The sequence below is a fragment of the Schistocerca cancellata genome, chromosome 2, assembly GCF_023864275.1.
Source record: "Schistocerca cancellata isolate TAMUIC-IGC-003103 chromosome 2, iqSchCanc2.1, whole genome shotgun sequence".
NCBI lineage: Eukaryota > Metazoa > Arthropoda > Insecta > Orthoptera > Acrididae > Schistocerca > Schistocerca cancellata.
This window is the reverse complement of record NC_064627.1, coordinates 969,130,415-969,149,898: the sequence shown is the minus strand read 5'-3', so window position 1 is coordinate 969,149,898 and position 19,484 is coordinate 969,130,415. Positions and strand designations below refer to the sequence as shown.

At 44.3% G+C, this 19,484-nt stretch overlaps 1 protein-coding gene across 4 annotated transcripts in view; it reads right to left on the bottom strand.

Moving 5' to 3' along the window:
• LOC126162929 (uncharacterized) overlaps positions 1–19,484 on the bottom strand; it is a 263,303-nt gene that overhangs the window by 79,537 nt on the left and 164,282 nt on the right. For all 4 annotated transcript variants that reach the window (XM_049919745.1, XM_049919748.1, XM_049919747.1 and 1 more), the window contains exon 3: positions 16,888–16,979. In XM_049919745.1, the coding sequence (XP_049775702.1) occupies positions 16,888–16,979 (92 nt within the window). The remainder of the gene's footprint in view (positions 1–16,887; positions 16,980–19,484) is intronic.

The window sequence follows — 19,484 nt, the reverse complement described above, 5'->3', positions numbered from 1 at the left end:
AAATATAGCATAATATCAATTTTATACTAGAAATAACTGACATAGAACCTGGGGAGTACAAGTGTTTTGGTCGCACTCGCAGTATATCTATGTATAGTTGCTACTGATTTCGAATAACTCAAGTCACACTCATATCTCAATCCTCACATGTTCTCATTCGGTCATTCAGCGGGAGAAAAATATTTGAGAACTGGGCTCTCTGAAGATCACACCATACGTTAATATCTTTCTGCTTAGAAACACTGCGTAACATACCAGTTGGAAGTATAGTTTCATTAGCCATTGGAAGCACATTATTAAAGAGACTGAACAATTTTTCAGTCTTACAACTCTCGGTAAAGAATCAGACTTCTAGTAAAGAATGGCGAGAGGTGAAATGTACTTCGTCTGCCTTTAATAGGAAGTGAGTGGGGAGAAAAGAGAGGTGAGGGGCATTTGACAAGTGCTAAAAAATGAACCTTTCGGAAGAGTTTGAAATACGTGAAGATTCCTACATAAAATCCAACGATTTGTTGAATGATTAGCTTGCATTGAAAGCATAGTGTCTCTTACAAAATGAAAAAAAATAAGGCCATTCCTTTTATCTATTAATGTCAGGAATAGCTTGCGTGGAACTATGTGAAACGTCTTTCAAACGTATTATATATAACTTCCTTTATATACGTTAGTTATAATTTTTATATACTTTTACACATATATGTTTCGTACTGCTGGTACAAGTTCACTATGTACATAAATGTGATAAATTCACTGAAAATTATCAATCTGTGGTTATAATTATCACAAACAATATGTACATTTTTGGACAAGTAGGCATTATGCTTCTGTGGTGAATATGTTAACATTTGGTAAATCAATATTAAGTATATTTAAACACCTGTTGTTTGGGGTTTTCCCTAGTATTCCTTCAGCCTGAGCACTACCCAGCAATTTACAAAATGAACTACGAAGAACAGAGCCGGACTGCCCTGGGATTGGACTTTTAGTATCTTAATTTCCCATTTTCTAATACGCCATTGTAACCTGTAAGTCGACTTACATCTACCAACTACGTATAGCAAAAATCTGTAAAAACTATTTATAAATCAATAATTGAGTTAGTAAAACTCCTTACATCTACGAGGTTGACATGAACACTAACAAACTTTTAGAGATTGTTGACGGATAAATGTTCAATGTTTAGCGATAAAGAAACCATGATCTTCAAAGGACTCTTACCGAGTAAATCCTATTTCGTTCGGTTTGTTGCGGAGCTACCTGTCGATTTCTTTAAAGGCGGGTACACACTAGACCAACGAAGGCCAGCGAGCGATAACCAACTGCTTCATCGACAGAAATTTGCTTAGTGTATACGGGCAGCAAATTGGAGCCAACAAAGCGGTTGGCGTTGGTTGCAGTTCGGACTGCCGGCAGGATCGTCAAAACGTTGGCGGTTAGTTGGGCTTCGGATCCACGTCCTAGGATCGAATGTTCGTAGGCTCAGTAGCGATTTGCTGTGTCTGTTGAACGGGTATGTATGTATTGTGTCTAATAATACCGGAGTAATGAGTGGAATATGGAGACAGGCTTAAAGCTGATAGTTTTATCGCGAAAGGCAGTGCTTAAGGGACCTTCCAAATGATACTGTAAAAACAATTTGAAAAGATTAGGCACTTGAAGGGAAATGAGTGAGCTTTTATAAAATGAAGTGCACGATGTGAAAAAGAAAATGGAATGTTTGTGGGTATCTTTTTACTGCACACACAGCACACCAGAAAGAGGTGCCGTCTTTGGAAATTTTAGGACCTACACAATTCAACAGCAATTTGAAATCTATAGCTCTCGTTCGCAAAAATTATGAAATAGTCCATTTTCCAAATCAGCTTTAAGGTCAGACATTAATTTCGTCCCATAATACTGATCGTCTACCAGCGTCGTTTCTTCCTCTATTTCTTTTTCTGATGATCAGCTTCTTGTTACAATATATGCTGTACATGCGACGACTGCTAGATCCTTTTCTTCCCCCATAATATCAGCAGGTGAACGCTGTTTTATACCCCAGTTTAGCTTATGTGCATGCGGTCTACACTGTCACGGACCTAGTTGCCACAATGATAGTAGCCTCTCCATTCTCCAGTCACCTGAGGTGCTACGATGTGTCGCTTTATATTCTCGGGATCAATGCGGTTGACATTTTAAATGGAATTAAAGCAACAGATTGGAACAGCAACGGCAACTGAATAATATTGCACCGACAGCCTTGCCAAACTCAAGTAATTTGCTTTGTGAACTGTGGTTTCATGTATTCTTTATATAATATTCCAGCCGACTGACCGCAAAAAGGAGTAAAGTGACGTATTTCTTACGATATATTGATAATTTTTATTTGTGGACCGTCTGCCAGCAACTGAATAAAACACAATTTCAGTGCCATACGCGTTTCGCTTTTATTTCCTGCAAGGCATCATCAGTGGCCTGGAATACGTACATATGTTTGCTATTTAATTTACATTTTGGTCACTGTACCTATAGCTTATAAACAGTTCTGGTGGTTGGTATTGCCTATTAAGTAGTAATGTTTTGAACTGTACTTACAGATTGCGTGGACGATTTCCTACATATTACGCTCCTGTTGCATTCTTGGTGGCGTTGTTCTTCTGATGAGTGCCAATTTTTTTTTTTTTTTTTTTTTTTTTTTTTTTTTTTTTTTTTTTTTTTTTTTTTTGCACGTTCCTCAGCACTATGAACTGAACACTTGTTTCGATGCAATGTTTTGGTTTCTATTGCCGACTGTCAAATGTTTCTGCCGAAGATCGAATGTTATTGCCAAACTTTCGAGTGTAATTATTGAAGTACCTGTGATCTGTTCGTGTATGCATTTGTCTGTGTGTGTGTGTGTGTGTGTGTGTGTGTGTGTGTGTGTCCGTCCGTCCAGAAGGTGAAGGGGGAAGAGTTTTTTTTGTTTTATCTTCGTGTGTAAAATACCCACAGCTTAATTTTGCCCCATGCTTCTGAATCTTACACTTGGTTGTATGGGGCACTGCCCGAAGTCATTTAAAATGAAATATGCAAGAAATAGTACGTTAAGTCCACCCTGTACTGTACTAAGTCAGTGGCACTCATGAAATCAAGCGGTGCGGGCAAGACAAGCTGCTCAGTGTGGGATGCAGAAAATGCTTTACTATCGTCCACCAATTTTCACTGTCTGTTTTAGAATGCTAAATGTCGTAACAGTGGCGACTCAGCCTTCTTATAAAGCCAGCCTTACTATGGAACGGCAGCTATTCATAGCAGCTTCCTCACGTGGAACGCGTCACTGGCAGGAATTCTTTGGTGGGCCTGCTAATGTCATCCAGATATCGAGTCCATTCGCCACAAAGTTATTCTATTGGCGCGAGACGGCCTTGTTAGTGGGGAGCCCCTGGAATCGCGCCGCTGTAGAAATAGCCACGCCTCCTGCTGGCGGGGTCGCTGACCCTCGGAACGATCAGCGCCGCCCAACATCTGCTTCGCGTCTCCACCTCTGGCATGCACGATGACGAAACCTGCCGCGGAAGACGCTCCTGACGCATCTTACCACTCGCAGCTACGTCGGTGGATCTCTCTCTCTCTCTCTCTCTCTCTCTCTCTCTCTCTTTCTCTCTCTCTTCTTGTCAGTGGGGGAATTCGCAACAGCAACTGGCAGTACACTGCTTATCCCAAGTCGTTACGGTGCCAGTGTGTCACAGGTCAACACCTCTATGCCATTGCGGCCTATCACCAAGAAATATTTCAGACCAATTTGCAGTAGATGTCGGCACTTTTTTGCATTCCTCTTGCAACACGCTCTGATATTCGTATTGTTTCCTTCAGGTATTTCTGTCATCGGACGCTGAGTCTGACCCCAGATACGCTTCTGCAAATTTTCCATTGATCTGGTAGCTGAGGCACGAAAAATACTTAACGGACAAACAAACTTTTTAATAATCCAGTATCGAGTTTTCACTCTGCAACAGAGTGATCGCTGATACGTAGGTTTCTGACAAGGGAACCTCCCCATCGCACCCCCCTCGGATTTAGTTATAAGTTGGCACAGTGGATAGGCCTTGAAAAACTGAACACAGATCAATCGAGAAAACAGGAAGAAGTTGTGTGGAACTATGAAAAAAATAAGCAAAATATACAAACTGAGTAGTCCATGCGCAAGATAAGCAACATCAATGAGAGTGTTAGCTTAGGAGCGTCGTGGTCCCGTGGTTAGCGTGAGCAGCTGCGGAACGAGAGGTCCTTGGTTCAAGTCTTCCCTCGACAGAAAAGATAATTTTTTATTTTTATTTTCAGACAATTATTAGATATCCGTCCGTCCGTCCGATGCGAGGTAACTGCGCCGTAGTATGGGGACGCTACACCTAAACAAACATCGAAACACACGACGGCAGTGGTGGTGGTGGTTAGTGTTTAACGTCCCGTCGACAACGAGGTCATTAGAGACGGAGCGCAAGCTCGGGTTAGCGAAGGATTGGGAAGGAAATCGGCCGTGCCCTTTCAAAGGAACCATCCCGGCATTTGCCTGAAACGATTTAGGGAAATCACGGAAAACCTAAATCAGGATGGCTGGAGACGGCATTGAACCGTCGTCCTCCCGAATGCGAGTCCAGTGTGCTAACCACTGCGCCACCTCGCTAGGTACACGACGGCAGTCGACTACAGTGCAAGGAAGAGAGAGTATTCCTGCTAACGAGGCTCCCTGGCTGGCAGTTGACTGGTCGCTACTCTGGACGAGAGTGCATTAAATACGTGAGATGTATTCCGTGGGCAATATGAATCCAGCAAAACACAGACAACCAAACTTATTACAGTGAACAGGGACGTCAATGAACGAACGGACAGATCATAACTTTGCGAAAATAAAGAAAGTAAAATTTTCACTCGAGGAAAGACTTGAACCAAGGACCTCTCATTCCGCAGCTGCTAACGCTAACCACGGGACCACGGCGCTCCTGAACTTAAATTGTCCTTGATGTTGCTTATCTTGCGCATGGACCACTCAGTTTGTATATTTTGCTTATTTTTTTTCATAGTTCCACACAACTTCTTCCTGTTTTCTCGATTGATCTGTGTTCAGTTTTTCAAGGCCTATCCACTGTGCCAAGTTATAACTAAATCTGAGGGGGGGTGCGATGTGGAGGTTCCCCTGTGAGAGATTAAAACTGTGTGTCGAACCGACACTCGAACTCGGGACCTTTGCCTTTCGCGGGCAAGTGCTCTACCGACTAAGCTTGGCAAGCACGTCTCACGTACCGTACTTATAGGTTTGCTTCTGTCAGTACCTCACCTCCTACCTACCAAACTTCACGTACGTTCTCCTGCAAAAGGAAGTAAAGCTATAAGGGTGAACGTGAGACGGCTTAGTCGGTAGAGCACTTACCCGCGAAAGGCAAAGGTCCCGAGTTTTGGTCCGCCATAGCGTTTTAATCTGCCGGTAAGTTTCAAATCAGCGCACACAACGTTGCAGAGTGAAAGAGGCTGTAGCTAAGCCATGTCACCGCAATCTCCTTTCTTCCAAGAGTGCTAGTCTTCCATGGTTCCGAAGAGAGCTTCTGTGAAGTTTGAAAAGTAGACTGGCGGAAGTAAAACTGTGAGGACGGGTCCTGAGTCGTCACTGGGTAGCTCAGTCGGTGGAGCACCTGCCCGCGGAAGGCAAAGGTCTCCAGTTCGAATTTCAGTCGGGCACAGGGCACACAGTTTAATTTTCAGGGATGTTTTCTTTTAATAAAGTGATTAGTTACATTTTTATCTCTATCTCGAAGCAGTACTACTTTTATGATCTCGTGTGGCACACTTCACAGCCGGCCTTGTAAGTCAGTCTCTAGTGAACGCGCTGTGTGGAATTCTCGTGATATACCTAGTTTTTAGTGCAACGTCCTTTGAAATAACCGTGAAGTAACTTTCGCCTTATAATATACTCATAAGGAAAGGGCAGAGATATTCTACAGAATCTCTACTACAGGCACACTTTTGTCACCAGTAAGGAAGAGGAGGGGAGTGTTAACTCAAAACAGATGGAATGTGGTAATAAATGCGTGTCTGCGAGTCGTTAATCGAGATGAGACTTGGGGACCAGCCGGTATTCATAAAGCGGAATGTGGGAAACAGCCTGAAAATTACATCCTGCCTGGCCGCCACACCGACCCTCGCCGTTAGTCCGCCGGACGCTATAGCCGGCCGTTGTGCCCGAGCGGTTCTAGGCGCATCACTGCGGAACCGCGCTGCTGCTACGTTCGCAGGTTCGAATCCTGCCTCGGGCATGGATGTGTGTGATGTCCTTAGGTAAGCTAGGTTTAAGTAGTTCTAAGTCTAGGGGACTGATGACCTCAGATGTTAAGTCGCATAGTGCTCAGAGCCATTTGAACCATTTTTTTTTTTTTTGAAGATTACTCAATTGCGGAATTGGCAGATGCCTAGTTTGGGGTAAGGAGTAGCAGATGGTAACGGCCGTGGCGCTCAACGTTTGTATCGGGAGGGATTTTCTGAGCGAAAGTGCCCCGACAGAGGACGTTGAATCAACTGACCCTCGTCTTACGGAGAAATGCACTTTTAAGCCTACTGGTCGCGACTGAGGGCGGGCTAGATGGATGACAACACCTTATTGGAGAAGAAATTACTTCTTCCAGTTTACTGCAACCTTAATGTCGGCGAAAGACAATTAGCTGCTACAAGTAAGACGAATCGTATGACTGTCTGGAGAGCGCTACATGAGAACCTGCTGTGCCCGTATCATGTACACTGTACATTGTATAGCGGGTGCAGTACTGTCAGCAGCTGGTTTTCCTGCGCGGGTACACTTCTGCGACTAGTTTATTTAACAGCGTGTCATCCCCCCACGTTAGTGCGCCGCCTGCAGATCATACAGAACAAAGTGCTACGAATCATTAGCAACGCTCCACGATACACACGCACCGTGGATCTTCACAATGAATACCGCCTTGAAACCCTCAAGGAAGTATTAAAAAACACGCCACACGACTATACAGGAACTCGAGACACTCGAACAATCCTTTCACTCTTATTCTGGGAAACTATGATCGCAACCATAGGTGGAAGCATAAGCGGCCGAAGAAACTGCTAGCAAGGTCATAACCACCTATGGCAAGATAACTCACACCAACAAGCGACAAACGTCGGCAAGCCTCTGCATATCAGCAACGTTGACTGGAAATACGAGCTGTTACTAAAGCCGACCAACAGACTGCAGCAGGGAAACCGACGAGCTCACCCACTGAACCACAAACAAATCACCAACATCACCCTACACTGTGCATCTGATATATGACCAATCGGGCACAAAACGGTGATGAACCTAACTGTTACAGGTTGCTGACGCTGACCGAGAGATCAACACCGGCACCCAGCGGCAGCCGCCGAGTAATAGCACCGCACAACGTCAAAGGTATCGACATGCATGATACCCACTGCTAGCAAAGCCTACCCTTGCATGACTTGTCGCAGGCAGCAAGACATCCGCTACTGCTCTTACCACCCGACCTAACTATCGCAGACTTTTTTTTTCCCTTGGCTCTTGCCTTGGCAGTGTTTTCCTCTGCCCTTCTAACCGCTACCCTTCGTTCGACTTTCGACCCAACCTATCTCCAGATGAGCGCGTATTAATGGTTAACCTTAACCAGACGTACGCAAACATTGCAGTACCCACATCCTGCGACACCTCACTATAGTGAAAGCTAACCCTTATGCAGAGATGGCAGTAGACCTTTTGAGTTGGCCATCATGCCGGTGTAGGCGTGGAGGGTCTCCACCTCTTGTGGAAAGAAAAAAAAAAAAAAAACCACGTTAGTGCGAGTGTGCTGTTCACAGATGAGGATTCATTTCAAAGTATATGATTAATGTGCTGAATGGAAATAAAGGGTTTCACGACCTTGTCCATGTAACGTACTAGAGAACCCGCCAATGCTTCGCAACTGCTACATGTCTACTGCTGTTGGATGTACGATCCAATCTCCTCCCCTCTCATCTGTCCATCCTTCGTTGGGACAGATACATGGAAGTCGGAATGTGCGAGGTCCAGGCTATAGAGTGGGTGAGGAAAAACAGCCCCATGAAGTTTTGTGAGCTCCTCGGGGGTGCGCAGACTTGTTTGAGGCCGTAACGTTCTCCTGGTGGAGGTGGTTTTCGTTTGCATTTTTGTGGGGACGAATACGCTGAAGTCGTTTCCTGAGAGTAACACAATACACTTCAGGGTTCATCGTTGCAGCATGAGGGATGACGTCGAACAGAATAACCCCTTAAAATCCCCAGAAGAGCGTCTCCATGACTTTATAGGCTGGCGGTGCGGCTTTGAACTTTTTCTTCGAAGAAGACGTGATGTGGCGCCACTCCATGGACTGCCGTTTTGTTTCGGTTTGAAGTGGCGAACCCATGTTTCATCGCCTGTGATGATGTTCGACAAAAAATTGTCACGATCAACCTCGTAACGAGCAAGTAATTCCGCACAGACGCTCCTTCGTTGCCCTTTATGATCCTCTGTTAGGTGGTGAGAAACCCAGCGGGAACAATGTTTGAGTAATCCAATTGGTGGTCGAGTGTGTCAGCACTACCAACAGAGACATCCAGCTGACCAGCGAGGTGTTTAATTGTGATCTGTCGATCACCTAGAATGGGCACGGTTCTACGAGTACACTTCAGGCGTCCCAGCTGTGTCTGGTAGGGCGGCACGCGGGAGACAGGAAAGGTTTGATGACGGCAGACGACTCATCGTGCTTTTGTTTAATGCCAGATCTCGGGTAGACATTCTGCAAACGCCTACGAATATCTGCGATGTTCTGGTTTTCCGCCAATAGAAACTCAATGATAGCTCTCTGCTTGGAACGCACCTGGGTTACAGTCACCATTTTGAAGGCTACGTATAGCGTCGCCCCTACCGGATTTCATGAAACTATAAGGGCTGAAGCGGGAACATTCCACGATGTTCCACAATAAATTCCGCATTTTTTCAAACGAAACAGGCCGAAAAAAAATGTGCTGCATTACTTATTAATCTCCCCTCGTAGTATTACCGAGTAATTGAGGTCTCTATTGAGAGAATAACTATGGGCCCATAATACACTTGCAGAAACACCCAAAAAGTGATATAAAATCCCATTGATCACCTTTCGTAATATTATATGCTACTATCTCCGGTAGGTTTCGGCCTGTTATGTTGCTGGTATTAAAAAACAGAAGGACTAATTAAAGCGAACAAAGCACTAGACCAGGACGGAATAGATTTTACACTGAATACGCCGTGGAGTAAGCACAGCCGACGTCACGTGACTGACAGCGGCGCCCTCTGGATGGCTTATATATACGGCGCTCACTCGCGCTCTCGTTGCAGTTCGCCGATTGTCCTCTGAGGATGCCTTCCGCAGTCGAAACGTCAGGGGAGAGTTCTATATATGGACCACGGCATCTCAGCACGGAAGTGTTAAGTGATGGTAAACCTTTCGGATTGCTATTCATCACTCCAAATCACTCGTTTCCAACCATTCACTGTGTAATTGTGTCGCTCTTTGCACCACCTCAAGCGTCGTTAAAGTGTGGTTTATCAGGAGCTTCTCGACTGTTGTACTCTCTCCCTCCCCCTCTTTTTTACTCCCTAAGCACAGTCATTTTGCTAGCTGCACTGCTACTGCTGGTAGCACTTGGGAGCTCACAAGTGATTCCTTCCTCTGATTTCATGCGATTTTCTGCAGCCAGCCTCCAAAATGCACGACGGTTCCTGCCCGTCAGTAGATCAGATCTCCCTGGTCTTGGTGTACCTGTGGTTGCTCCCTCGCGTTTCCACGTCACTATCATACCACCAACAGTAGACTTAGACAGCTTTTGAAGGGTTGAAATGTCACTGACGCATTTATTATTCAACTGACTTCCAATTACTAGTCCACGTTCAACGTCTGTCCTCACATCCTTGCCTCTTTTTTATACTAGCGTGTCCGCTTCTCGTGGCAGCTAGCGGTCAGCTCACATTCCCTGTGAGGTGTTCTGATACCTTTGACCAGATAGTCTGCGGAAGGGAGGTACCAATGAAGTGTGCGGAAGTACTGTACAAGACGTGCTTTACATCGATGTCGACACATGCGTCGGAGACCTGTACAGTGACAAGAAAAAAGGAGGGTAGAATACGAGACAGTGAAAGAAGTATGATAGGGAAAACGAGGAGCCACATAGTGGGCAACGACGATGTTAGGAAGGAAACTGGAGTGGAAAAGCTGAGTGACAGAATTGAGAGGAGTAAGTAAAAATGGTTTGGTCATGTAAAGTGAATGGAATATGGAAGAATACCAAAACGAATTGAGCCGTGGTAAAAATTGGCTGTTTTGAAGAGAGCGCCGCAGCGCGTAGTGTAAAGCAGTCGCCCTCCGCTTCTGGCGGTGGCGCCACAGTGGCAATCGCAGCTTCGGTGTCTCCCTCTGGTGGGAAAGGGGAAAGGCTGCATGTTCACGTGCATTTAAGGGGCGCTATGAGCTCGCTAGGCGGCGAGTCTGGTGAGTTGGTCAGCCGGGTCAGTGTGGGGCAGTCAGTGTCTGTCTGTCGTCCGGAGTGCTAGTATGTGTTAGGCCAGTCTGCTCGAGTTTGTTCAGGCAATCGATCGGTTGATCGGTCGCGCACTGAGACACAAGATGACTTGTCCGTCTTGAGCGTCGGCGCATGTGAGGTCGCCACGTGAGTCCAGCGGGCGGCGCCGTATAGCGAGGGGTAGTGGCTTCGCGGCCGACACGAGAGCAACAGGAGTCAACCCACGACATCGGTCTGGCCGGCGCGAGCTGCGACGCCGTGAGACGGGAGATCGGCGCGCCTTCCTGCGTCCGTTGAAGCGGCTGGCAGCGGACGGTTCGGGAGAGCGTTTTCGGGATGTTGCGCCAGGTCTTCGCCAGACATCGCAGTTTATTAGAAGTTAAGTGATTCATGATATGTTGTTTCATTAATTTCTAATTCTTTCTTGGTCAGTCTCTCGTCCCCAGCTTGCTGGTCTGTCTCTCGCCCGCATTTGTTAGGCAGTTAGTGTCTGTCTGCCTGTCAGTCAATCCGGCATACGTGAATTGCTGCCTCTGTCATGTTTGTCGGATTCGGTGTTAACGAATTTATTGCTTACGGTGTAAGGGCCGAATTCCTTAAATATGTTTTTATCTTGCCTATCATCTTGAGAGGCGGTATATGTGTAATGTCTCTCGTGGTCGTGCGGCAGCGTTCTCGCTTCCCACGCCCGGGTTCGATTCCCGGCGGGGTCAGGGATTTTCTCTGCCTCGTGATGGCTGGGTGTTGTGTGCTGTCCTTAGGTTAGTTAGGTTTAAGTAGTTCTAAGTTCTAGGGGACTGATGACCATAGATGTTAAGTCCCCTAGTGCTCAGAGCCATTTGAACCATTTTTTTTGTAATGTAGAGCATGTTTGTATATTTTATGTACGACTGCATTTCATGGATTTTATTTAAATGGTCTTTTTAGTATATAAAGTTGCCACCCTTGCCCCGTAAGTGTTTTCTTTTAAAAGCAAGTTGCACTTTCGATGGCAAGTAATATTTTTTAATGTGAGTGTTTTGTACCATTCCCATCCCTCCTATGGGGTGCATAGTTTATGTGTTTGTGTGAGTTGTTAAAATTTTTAGTTTAAAGTAATCTGGTGTGTTGCAGATTTGCACCAGTGTAGTCTTTCAGAGGTTGTTGTGAGTGCTCGTTACTACGACCGTGTTAAAGGGAGCGGCAAGCTTCTCAGCCCGAAAGCCCATACTGTAAAAAAAAAATTATTTCTGCCTCTGAATAAATTGTAACTGGATATTTAGAGGGTGCTTTCTGATTATAATTCTAAATTTTTTTTTAAAGAAAGGGTTTTTAGGAATAAAATTTCCATTTGTTGAAAGAAATTTGTTTTCATCAGTTACCCACTGGCAGCTACTTCCACGCTCACATAGTGTGATTAAATGTGTTGATGTTCTTGATGAATCGCTGGTAAATAACGTAAATTCTTTAAGAAAAGATTTTGAAAGTAAATCCACGGTTCACGAATGATGGAGGCCAAGTTTGAGGGCTAGAATGAGGTGGACAGTCTCGATCAAGACCAGTTTAAGGAGAAGGGATCTGGATTGGAACAAAACAGTTCTCGAAAAAGAATGTTGGAAATACGGGGGCAAATGGAGACGTACCATAAATGTCCCAACCCCGCCTGATGTTGGAATAAGGAGAAATAATGAAGACGACGACGACGACGACGAGTGTATGTCTAGCGTAGGGACCATGAGAATGAGATTAGGAAGATCAGAGCACGTACAAAAGCATACATTCACTTTTCCTTCGCTCAATTCGCGAATGGAGCATGAAAGTAAATCGGTAACATTGATATGATGTAACCTCCCCAATGCTCTGTACAGTAGACTGCGGGATGTATGTGTAGATATACACGTAACGTGTGAAGCACGCGTTTGTAGCAAGCAATGAGCGGCGACGACTTACGACCAGAGGGCAGCAGGTACTGCGGAAATGTACGAAATGGTGAGGTGCGCAGCGGGCACGTGTGCTCTGCCAGCAGTCGCACGTCACGCGCTGGAGGGCCGCCCGTGTCGCAGAACGCTTTGGCACCTACCCTGCCCCAGTCGCGTCGGTCCAACCCACTCACACTAGTCGTGGGATCTTCCGCCGCCAACCACCATATACCTTGTGTTTGAGGTTCTCATACTCACGAGGCTACACTATCTGCCTCAATCAGTAGAGAACAGACGTTCGTTCCCCCCCCCCCCCCCCCCCCAAAAAAAAGGATTTTTAATCTTAAAGTGATCGGATAGACGACCTGACAATACTGTACCGTGGGTGTATATTTCTCCACGCTTGAGAATCCATTGGTGGGCTTGTGATGCGCAATTAGCATGGGGCAGAAAGCAAGCAGGTAGCGGTACCCAGAATAAGGCGGTGTTCCTTAATTTTCGGAAACGATTCCACATGGTTACGCATTCCCACCTAGCTAATTTCATGTGAGGTTACGTAACATCTGGCCAATTGTGTGAGTTAATTAGACACTTCCTATCAATTACAAATCACCACGTCGTTTTTAATGGGCTTAAATTAGCCAGCGTGTAACTAATGTCGAGTGTACGTCAAGGGAGTGTTACAGGACGATTACTGTTCACGAAGTACACAAATTACGTAACAGATTACAAACGGAAGTTCTATGATGCACCTACTGCACAATGCTGTTGTATATAGGCAAGTCGTAACGATAGAAAATTGTAGCTAAATTGCTTAGAATCGACACTTGGTGTAGGGACTGACGCCTGATACTCAACACATGTAAAAACCTCGCGTAAACAGGCAGAAAGACAGATTACTGTTCATAACACTATTGAGATCAATGACCGGAAACAGGCAGTGTCTTTTAAAAGATCAAGGGATCTGCGTTAAGAGCCATTTAAGATAAAATAAGCACTTAAAACTACTTGTGAGAAAAGCAGACGTAAACTGGGATTCAATGGGGTAATGCTAAGGAGACGTATGTCACCCAAGTAGCTTACAAAACCCTCGTTTAACCGATTTTTGAGGATTATTCATCAGTTTGAAAATTTCAACAGTTACGATTAGTAGAAGAGGAAAATCTCGTTTGTAGTCACAATTTCGCGAGAGGGTCAAGGAGATGCTTAAAAACAGTGGCAAACGTGAAGAAAAGTTGTGCATAACAGATATCCTTACTATTAAAATTCTGAAAAAGTATGATGCGAGAAGATTGATTCATCAAATTGCTTTCCTGTAAAATTATTTCACGAAATGGCCATGTTGGTAACATCAGAGAAAATCGACCCTATACAGATTCAAGTGGCAACGTCCTTTCACCTTCCTACGTATCCTTTGATTCGCGAAAGGGGCAAAGCAACGGGAAGGTGCGAAAGACAAGGATGGTACAGGCGAGCATTCAGCCCCACAATCAGCTTGCTTGTGGAGTATAAACGTATGGTAACCTCTTGTGCGATGGTGGCGTCTGTAACCCGTAGCAGCGAGACAGAATGCCAATTCCGGGCGGTACCGATGCTCGCTTGCTGTGCATCTTTAATGTTCAGACGACCCATGTTCTGTTATAATGGTGGCTATCTATCACTTTGTTACAATCCTAACTACGGTGACTCCTGTCATCCATATGATGGTGACAACTTCTGACTCTAGTGGTTTTAGTTTTAAATGGTTCAAGTGGCTCTGAGCACTATGGGACTTAACATCTGAGGTCATCAGTCCCCTAGACTTAGAACTACTTAAACCTAAATAACCTAAGGACATCACACACATCCATGCCCGAGGCAGGATTCGAACCTGTGACCGTAGCAGTCGCGCGGTTCCAGACCGAAGCGCCTAGAAGCGCTCGGGCACACCGGCCGGCTTTAGTTTTAACCGAATCGCTGTAGACAAGAGTCTATGGTTGACGAATTAGCCCGTCAAATATCCAGTCCTATACTAGTTCAACTTTAGAAAATCAGTGCGAGAGCGTCTGGGCATTACGATCTGGTCTCAACGCATTGTGTTCATCTTTTACACGAATGTAGGTAAAAAGTCAATATCAAGTCTTATGACATTAAAATCACGTGATACACTGTGCTACTCCATTCGTTACAATAGGGCCGTTCACCATGCAGTGCGAAAGATGTCTCTAATACGCCTCTATGTATACGGCTGTTCAGATTTCACTAACTCTGAGAAACTACATTAGATTTGTTGTAAATATTTACAGGTCGGTGAAGGTCCAAGTTATATTCCCCTTTGTCATCTGAAATTACTTAATTGGTCTTTTCTTTGCAGTGCAGTCTATACGTCTGGATGATATGTTTCTATCCGTACAATGAGAATTTGAGGCATTAGAAAGCTGTTTCTCAGGGATCATATGACGATGTATTAAGAAAAAAAACCGCTGTAAGTTCAGCGGTCAGAGTTTCTGAAAGTTCCGGGTGCAACGGGAGCCAGCCGGTGATGGGTGCCTTGACTAACGAATCTCTAAACCGCTTTGCAAGGACCCACAATTTGGGAGTAGGCCGTACATTGGGGCCACACGAAAGACGAAGGTCTAGAAACGCGAAGTGCGGCGTGTATTTATACCTGACCTACTGAATCTCAAACACCTGCGTGCATTCGTTGCCACGCAGTCACCGTCTACCTGGCCTTCTGCCACCGCTCTCTGTAGTTACAACTGGTGGCCTCTGCACTTTCCGCGTGCCTGTTAAATAATTAAAAATAAACAACGCCTTGTCGCAAAAAATATCTGTCTTTGGCTTTTTCTATACATTGAAGGGAAATGGAGGCAATATTAACATTTTTGTTTTGAAGCAGTATATAAGACGTTGGAGCGTGATGTGCTTTGATCTTCAGCTACGATACGATGGCAAGATACCTTAATTCTGAGGATGTTTTGTTTGTCCACAATATCTTGCGCACCAGGTGGAATATCTTCGTCACCGTAGGTTGTCCCACGGACATCAGTAATTCTGAGGGACTGTCATGTATTTCAGGTGCCGTATATTGACTTAGGTCTTTCAGCGCTCTGCCAAATTCATCAACTTCCTCTTCAGTTTCCGTGATTTTGGCTTCAATTGTGTTTCCTTTGTGTAATGGTTCATACACTCTTTCCATCTTCTAGTCTTCCCTTCTATGGTTAATACTGGCTTTCCATCTGACATTGTGCTCTTGGTATACATACTACTGCTTCGCTTTTCTCCAATCGTTTCCTCAATTTTGTTTCATAACAGATGTCTTTTTTTCCCTATTCTCAAGCACGTTTCCACGGCCTTCCTTTAGCCACACCTGCTCAGCCATTTTGCACATTTTGTCAATCTTATGTTTTAGACGACTAATGAGAAGTTACCTCACACATTTATTCCACAGGAAGTGTTATCTTTCTGACGTATGCATCCCTAAGCTGTCAAACTTCCTTACGGCAAACTCCGCTGAAGCTACATATATCAGCACGTCTAACTATGGAATTACCTGTTAAGCTTTGCGTTGTCCTCTAGCTATTCCTGCTTTGCCACCTGAACAGTCCACGCCCGGAGATTCGAATGGTTTACTTCCGGAATATCTTAGCCAAGATGATGTCTTCATCATTAAAAGATGTAGCAGAGATATATGTCCTTGGGAAATATTACAGGCCGCCCGCTGTGGCCGAGTGGTTCTAGCCGCTTCAGTCTGGAAGCCACGCGAGCGCTACGGTCGCAGGTTCGAATCCTGCCTCGGGCATGGATGTGTGTGATGTCCTTAGGTTAGTTAGGTTTAAGTAGTTCTAAGTTCCAGGGCACTGATGACCTCAGATGTTAAGTTCCATAGTGCTCAGAGCCATTTGAACCATTTTTTTTAAATATTACAGCTTTCAGCCTTTTCGCAGTATCAACATCGCAAGACCATATTGGCGGATGTTGTAAGGCCAGATCAGTCAATTATCCGCTAATTGTATCGTTGAGCCACAAACGGCACCTCAACGCGGCACGTTCCGCGATTCATGGGAGGGGGCGGGGGTTTGGGGGTGGGGGGTTGGGAGGAGAGGGGGAGGGGAATGGAGGGGGAAATGGTTCAAATGGCTCTGAGCACTATGCGACTTAACTTTTGAGGTCATCAGTCGCCTAGAACTTAGAACTAATTAAACCTAACTAACTTAAGGACATCACACACATCCACGCCCGAGGCAGGATTCGAACCTGCGACCGTAGCGGTCGCTCGGTTCCAGACTGTAACGCCTAGAACCGCACGGCCACTCCAGCCGGCAATGGAGGGGGAAGCTTTTAGTCTTATCTCAATAAAATAAATTCGTTCAGCTTATTTGCTACTTTATGATAGACTACATTTACGTGAACTGAGTAAATCTTGGTGACTGTGTTCGTGAATTTTTTGTGATCACTTAAGGAACTTGGAATGTACACTGACCGGGTTGCAGCTCTGCACACCGTTAGATCCAAAGAAGTATTCGCGGCCGTAAGTAACGACCCCTGAATGCCAGATGCCTTCCACGTGGCGACCTGCAACAAAGTGAAACTGAATTAATTTCTGTACTTCGTCCTCTTACTCACGTACATCTACATAGATACTCAGCGAGCCACTGTACGGTGTATGGCGGAGGGGACCCTGTATCACTACTTGTCATTTCCTTTCCTGTTCCATTCGCAAATAGAGCGAGGAAAAAAAAACTATCTACACGCCTCCGTTTGAGCCGTAATTTCTCGTATCTTATCTTCGTGGTCCTTACGCGCAATGTATGTTGGCGGCAGTAGAATCGTTCGGCAGTCAGCTCAAATGTCGGTCTCTAATTTTTCTCGACAGTGTTTCTCGAAAAGTATATCGCCTTCCCTCCAGGGATTCCCATTTGAGTTCCCGAAGCACCCCCGTAACACATACGTGTTGTTCGAACCTACCGGTAACAAATCTAGCATCCCGCGTCTGAATTGCTTCGATGTCTTCCTTCAATCCGATCCTAGTACGTATGCGACAAGCACCGAAATTTGGGGAAAAAAGTTGCAAGAGAGTTGTGTTAGAGGCAACAAATATTTGCAGAATCTATTCTGATGTAGCTGAACGTGATGCAACGTCTCAGGTAAAATGTATAATTTTTGGCTTTGAGTTCTGGGACGCTGCATGCATCCTACTGGCATCATTATCTTGATCATCATCATCATCATCATCAGTTTCTTGATAAGACAATAATACGATTAATATGGGACTATAGTCGAAAAAGAACGTCTTCCGTTAGTATCTGCTACGGTACGTGGAGGCAAAATAACTAACACAGAAAAGGTCACGATAATCAGATTAGTTGTGTAATACGTACTGAACACCTTAGAATAAGTTCTGATGCCGCACTATTCGTGAACAAGAAATTGCGGTTGATAACTGAGGAAAACTGTAAAACACCATTAAACGAAGAAAACTCCGCTCTCTTGGTTGTGTGTAATAGCTGTTCGCTTACAACTGGCTTTCAGTGTACATTGCTAATACCACCATCAACACCCTTAAAAACAGACAGTGCTATTTACTACTGTATATTTGTAAACTGTTCTTTGCGTGTGCCCTGACTTCATTCCCTTTCACGAACTAAAAATCTTGAACACACAGTCCATGAAGAATCACGGTCTGACAGCAGAGCGCTGATGCATTTTCTACCATAAAGTCGACAGTGTCAATCGGCTTTCGAAATCTGAGAATCCGATTCTTCTTCGGGTGACTCGTCAACTGCCCTCACATAACTGTGCGGATCCTGTTTTCCGTCCTCTCACCAAAGACACGTTTTTGACAGTATAACAGATCGAAGTCTTGTATGTCGAAGACGCATTTTAATTCCACACACCGAGCGCATATTTTTGGTATGCTCTTTGGCTACACTTTGTTTGATAAACGTATTTTCCCACGTTTACTGACAAGTTTCCCTTTTCGTCTCTGTACGGTGTTTTGTTGTTCTTATCAGTGGCTGCACTCCTATTATCACCTTAAAGAAACCGTTTTCAGTCGAATGCAGTTTTTTTACTTCGTCTGTGTTCTAGCTATTCGTTAAATTTCACGTCGCAAAACCGTTTCAAAACACAAATTACAATGTATAATTTTATCCACTTTTTTTTAATTTTAAATGTATGATTAACTAAAATGCATTTGCTGTGCATAATGCTATAGCTAATGTTCCACTAGTCTACAGTGTAATACTTGCAGAGAATATTTTTCTACTTTAATAATATAGCATTATTTGCAATTTCCTCTCATTGAGCTAAGGCGCTTATAAAGTGAGATACTCCCTGTTTTTCGCTTTTTAAGTACACAGCTAGTTACAAATAAAACAGTTTGTGTGTCGGTCACCTGTTGCCACTATGCGTTTCGATAGTTCACACCATCATCTTCAGGTGGAGAATTGTTTATTTACATAGCTGGTGTTTGTGAAGAATACAGACGTCTTTTCACAGCAGGAGACCAAGGGCACTGTAAGTTATTTTGCCTAAACTGTTTATTTACAAAAGGCACTTTTGAGGTTAAAAAGCATGAATTTCTGACAGTGATTTTTACTTACAGGGACGGTAGGGTTATAAAAAGTCTGCATACTGCTGCCTGATGTATGCCCTCTCCACTGCACATCACTTCAAAGATATTGCACATGTTAGAGATATATTTCTTTGCATTGAATATAAAGGTAAAAGATTAAATAAATTGTTCCTACGTAAATATGTTGGAATGTAAAGAATATTGACATGTGCACATTTCAGTTATTATATTAGGTGGTTGTAAACACAATTTTTTTAAAAAGAATGGGCTGCACCATTGCATACAAAAATAATGATTCAATTATTCACATATTTTAAAACTAAAGGAAAACATATTTAAGAATATAACCATTTAATCATTACTTTTGTCTCCAATGCTGCGCCCGATTCATAAAATAACTATATATGTATAATATAATATGTATAATGTAATAATTGAACTGTGCACATGTCAATAATCTAGTGCAGCCCGTACATATTTTTCAAGAAATAAAAACATTTATG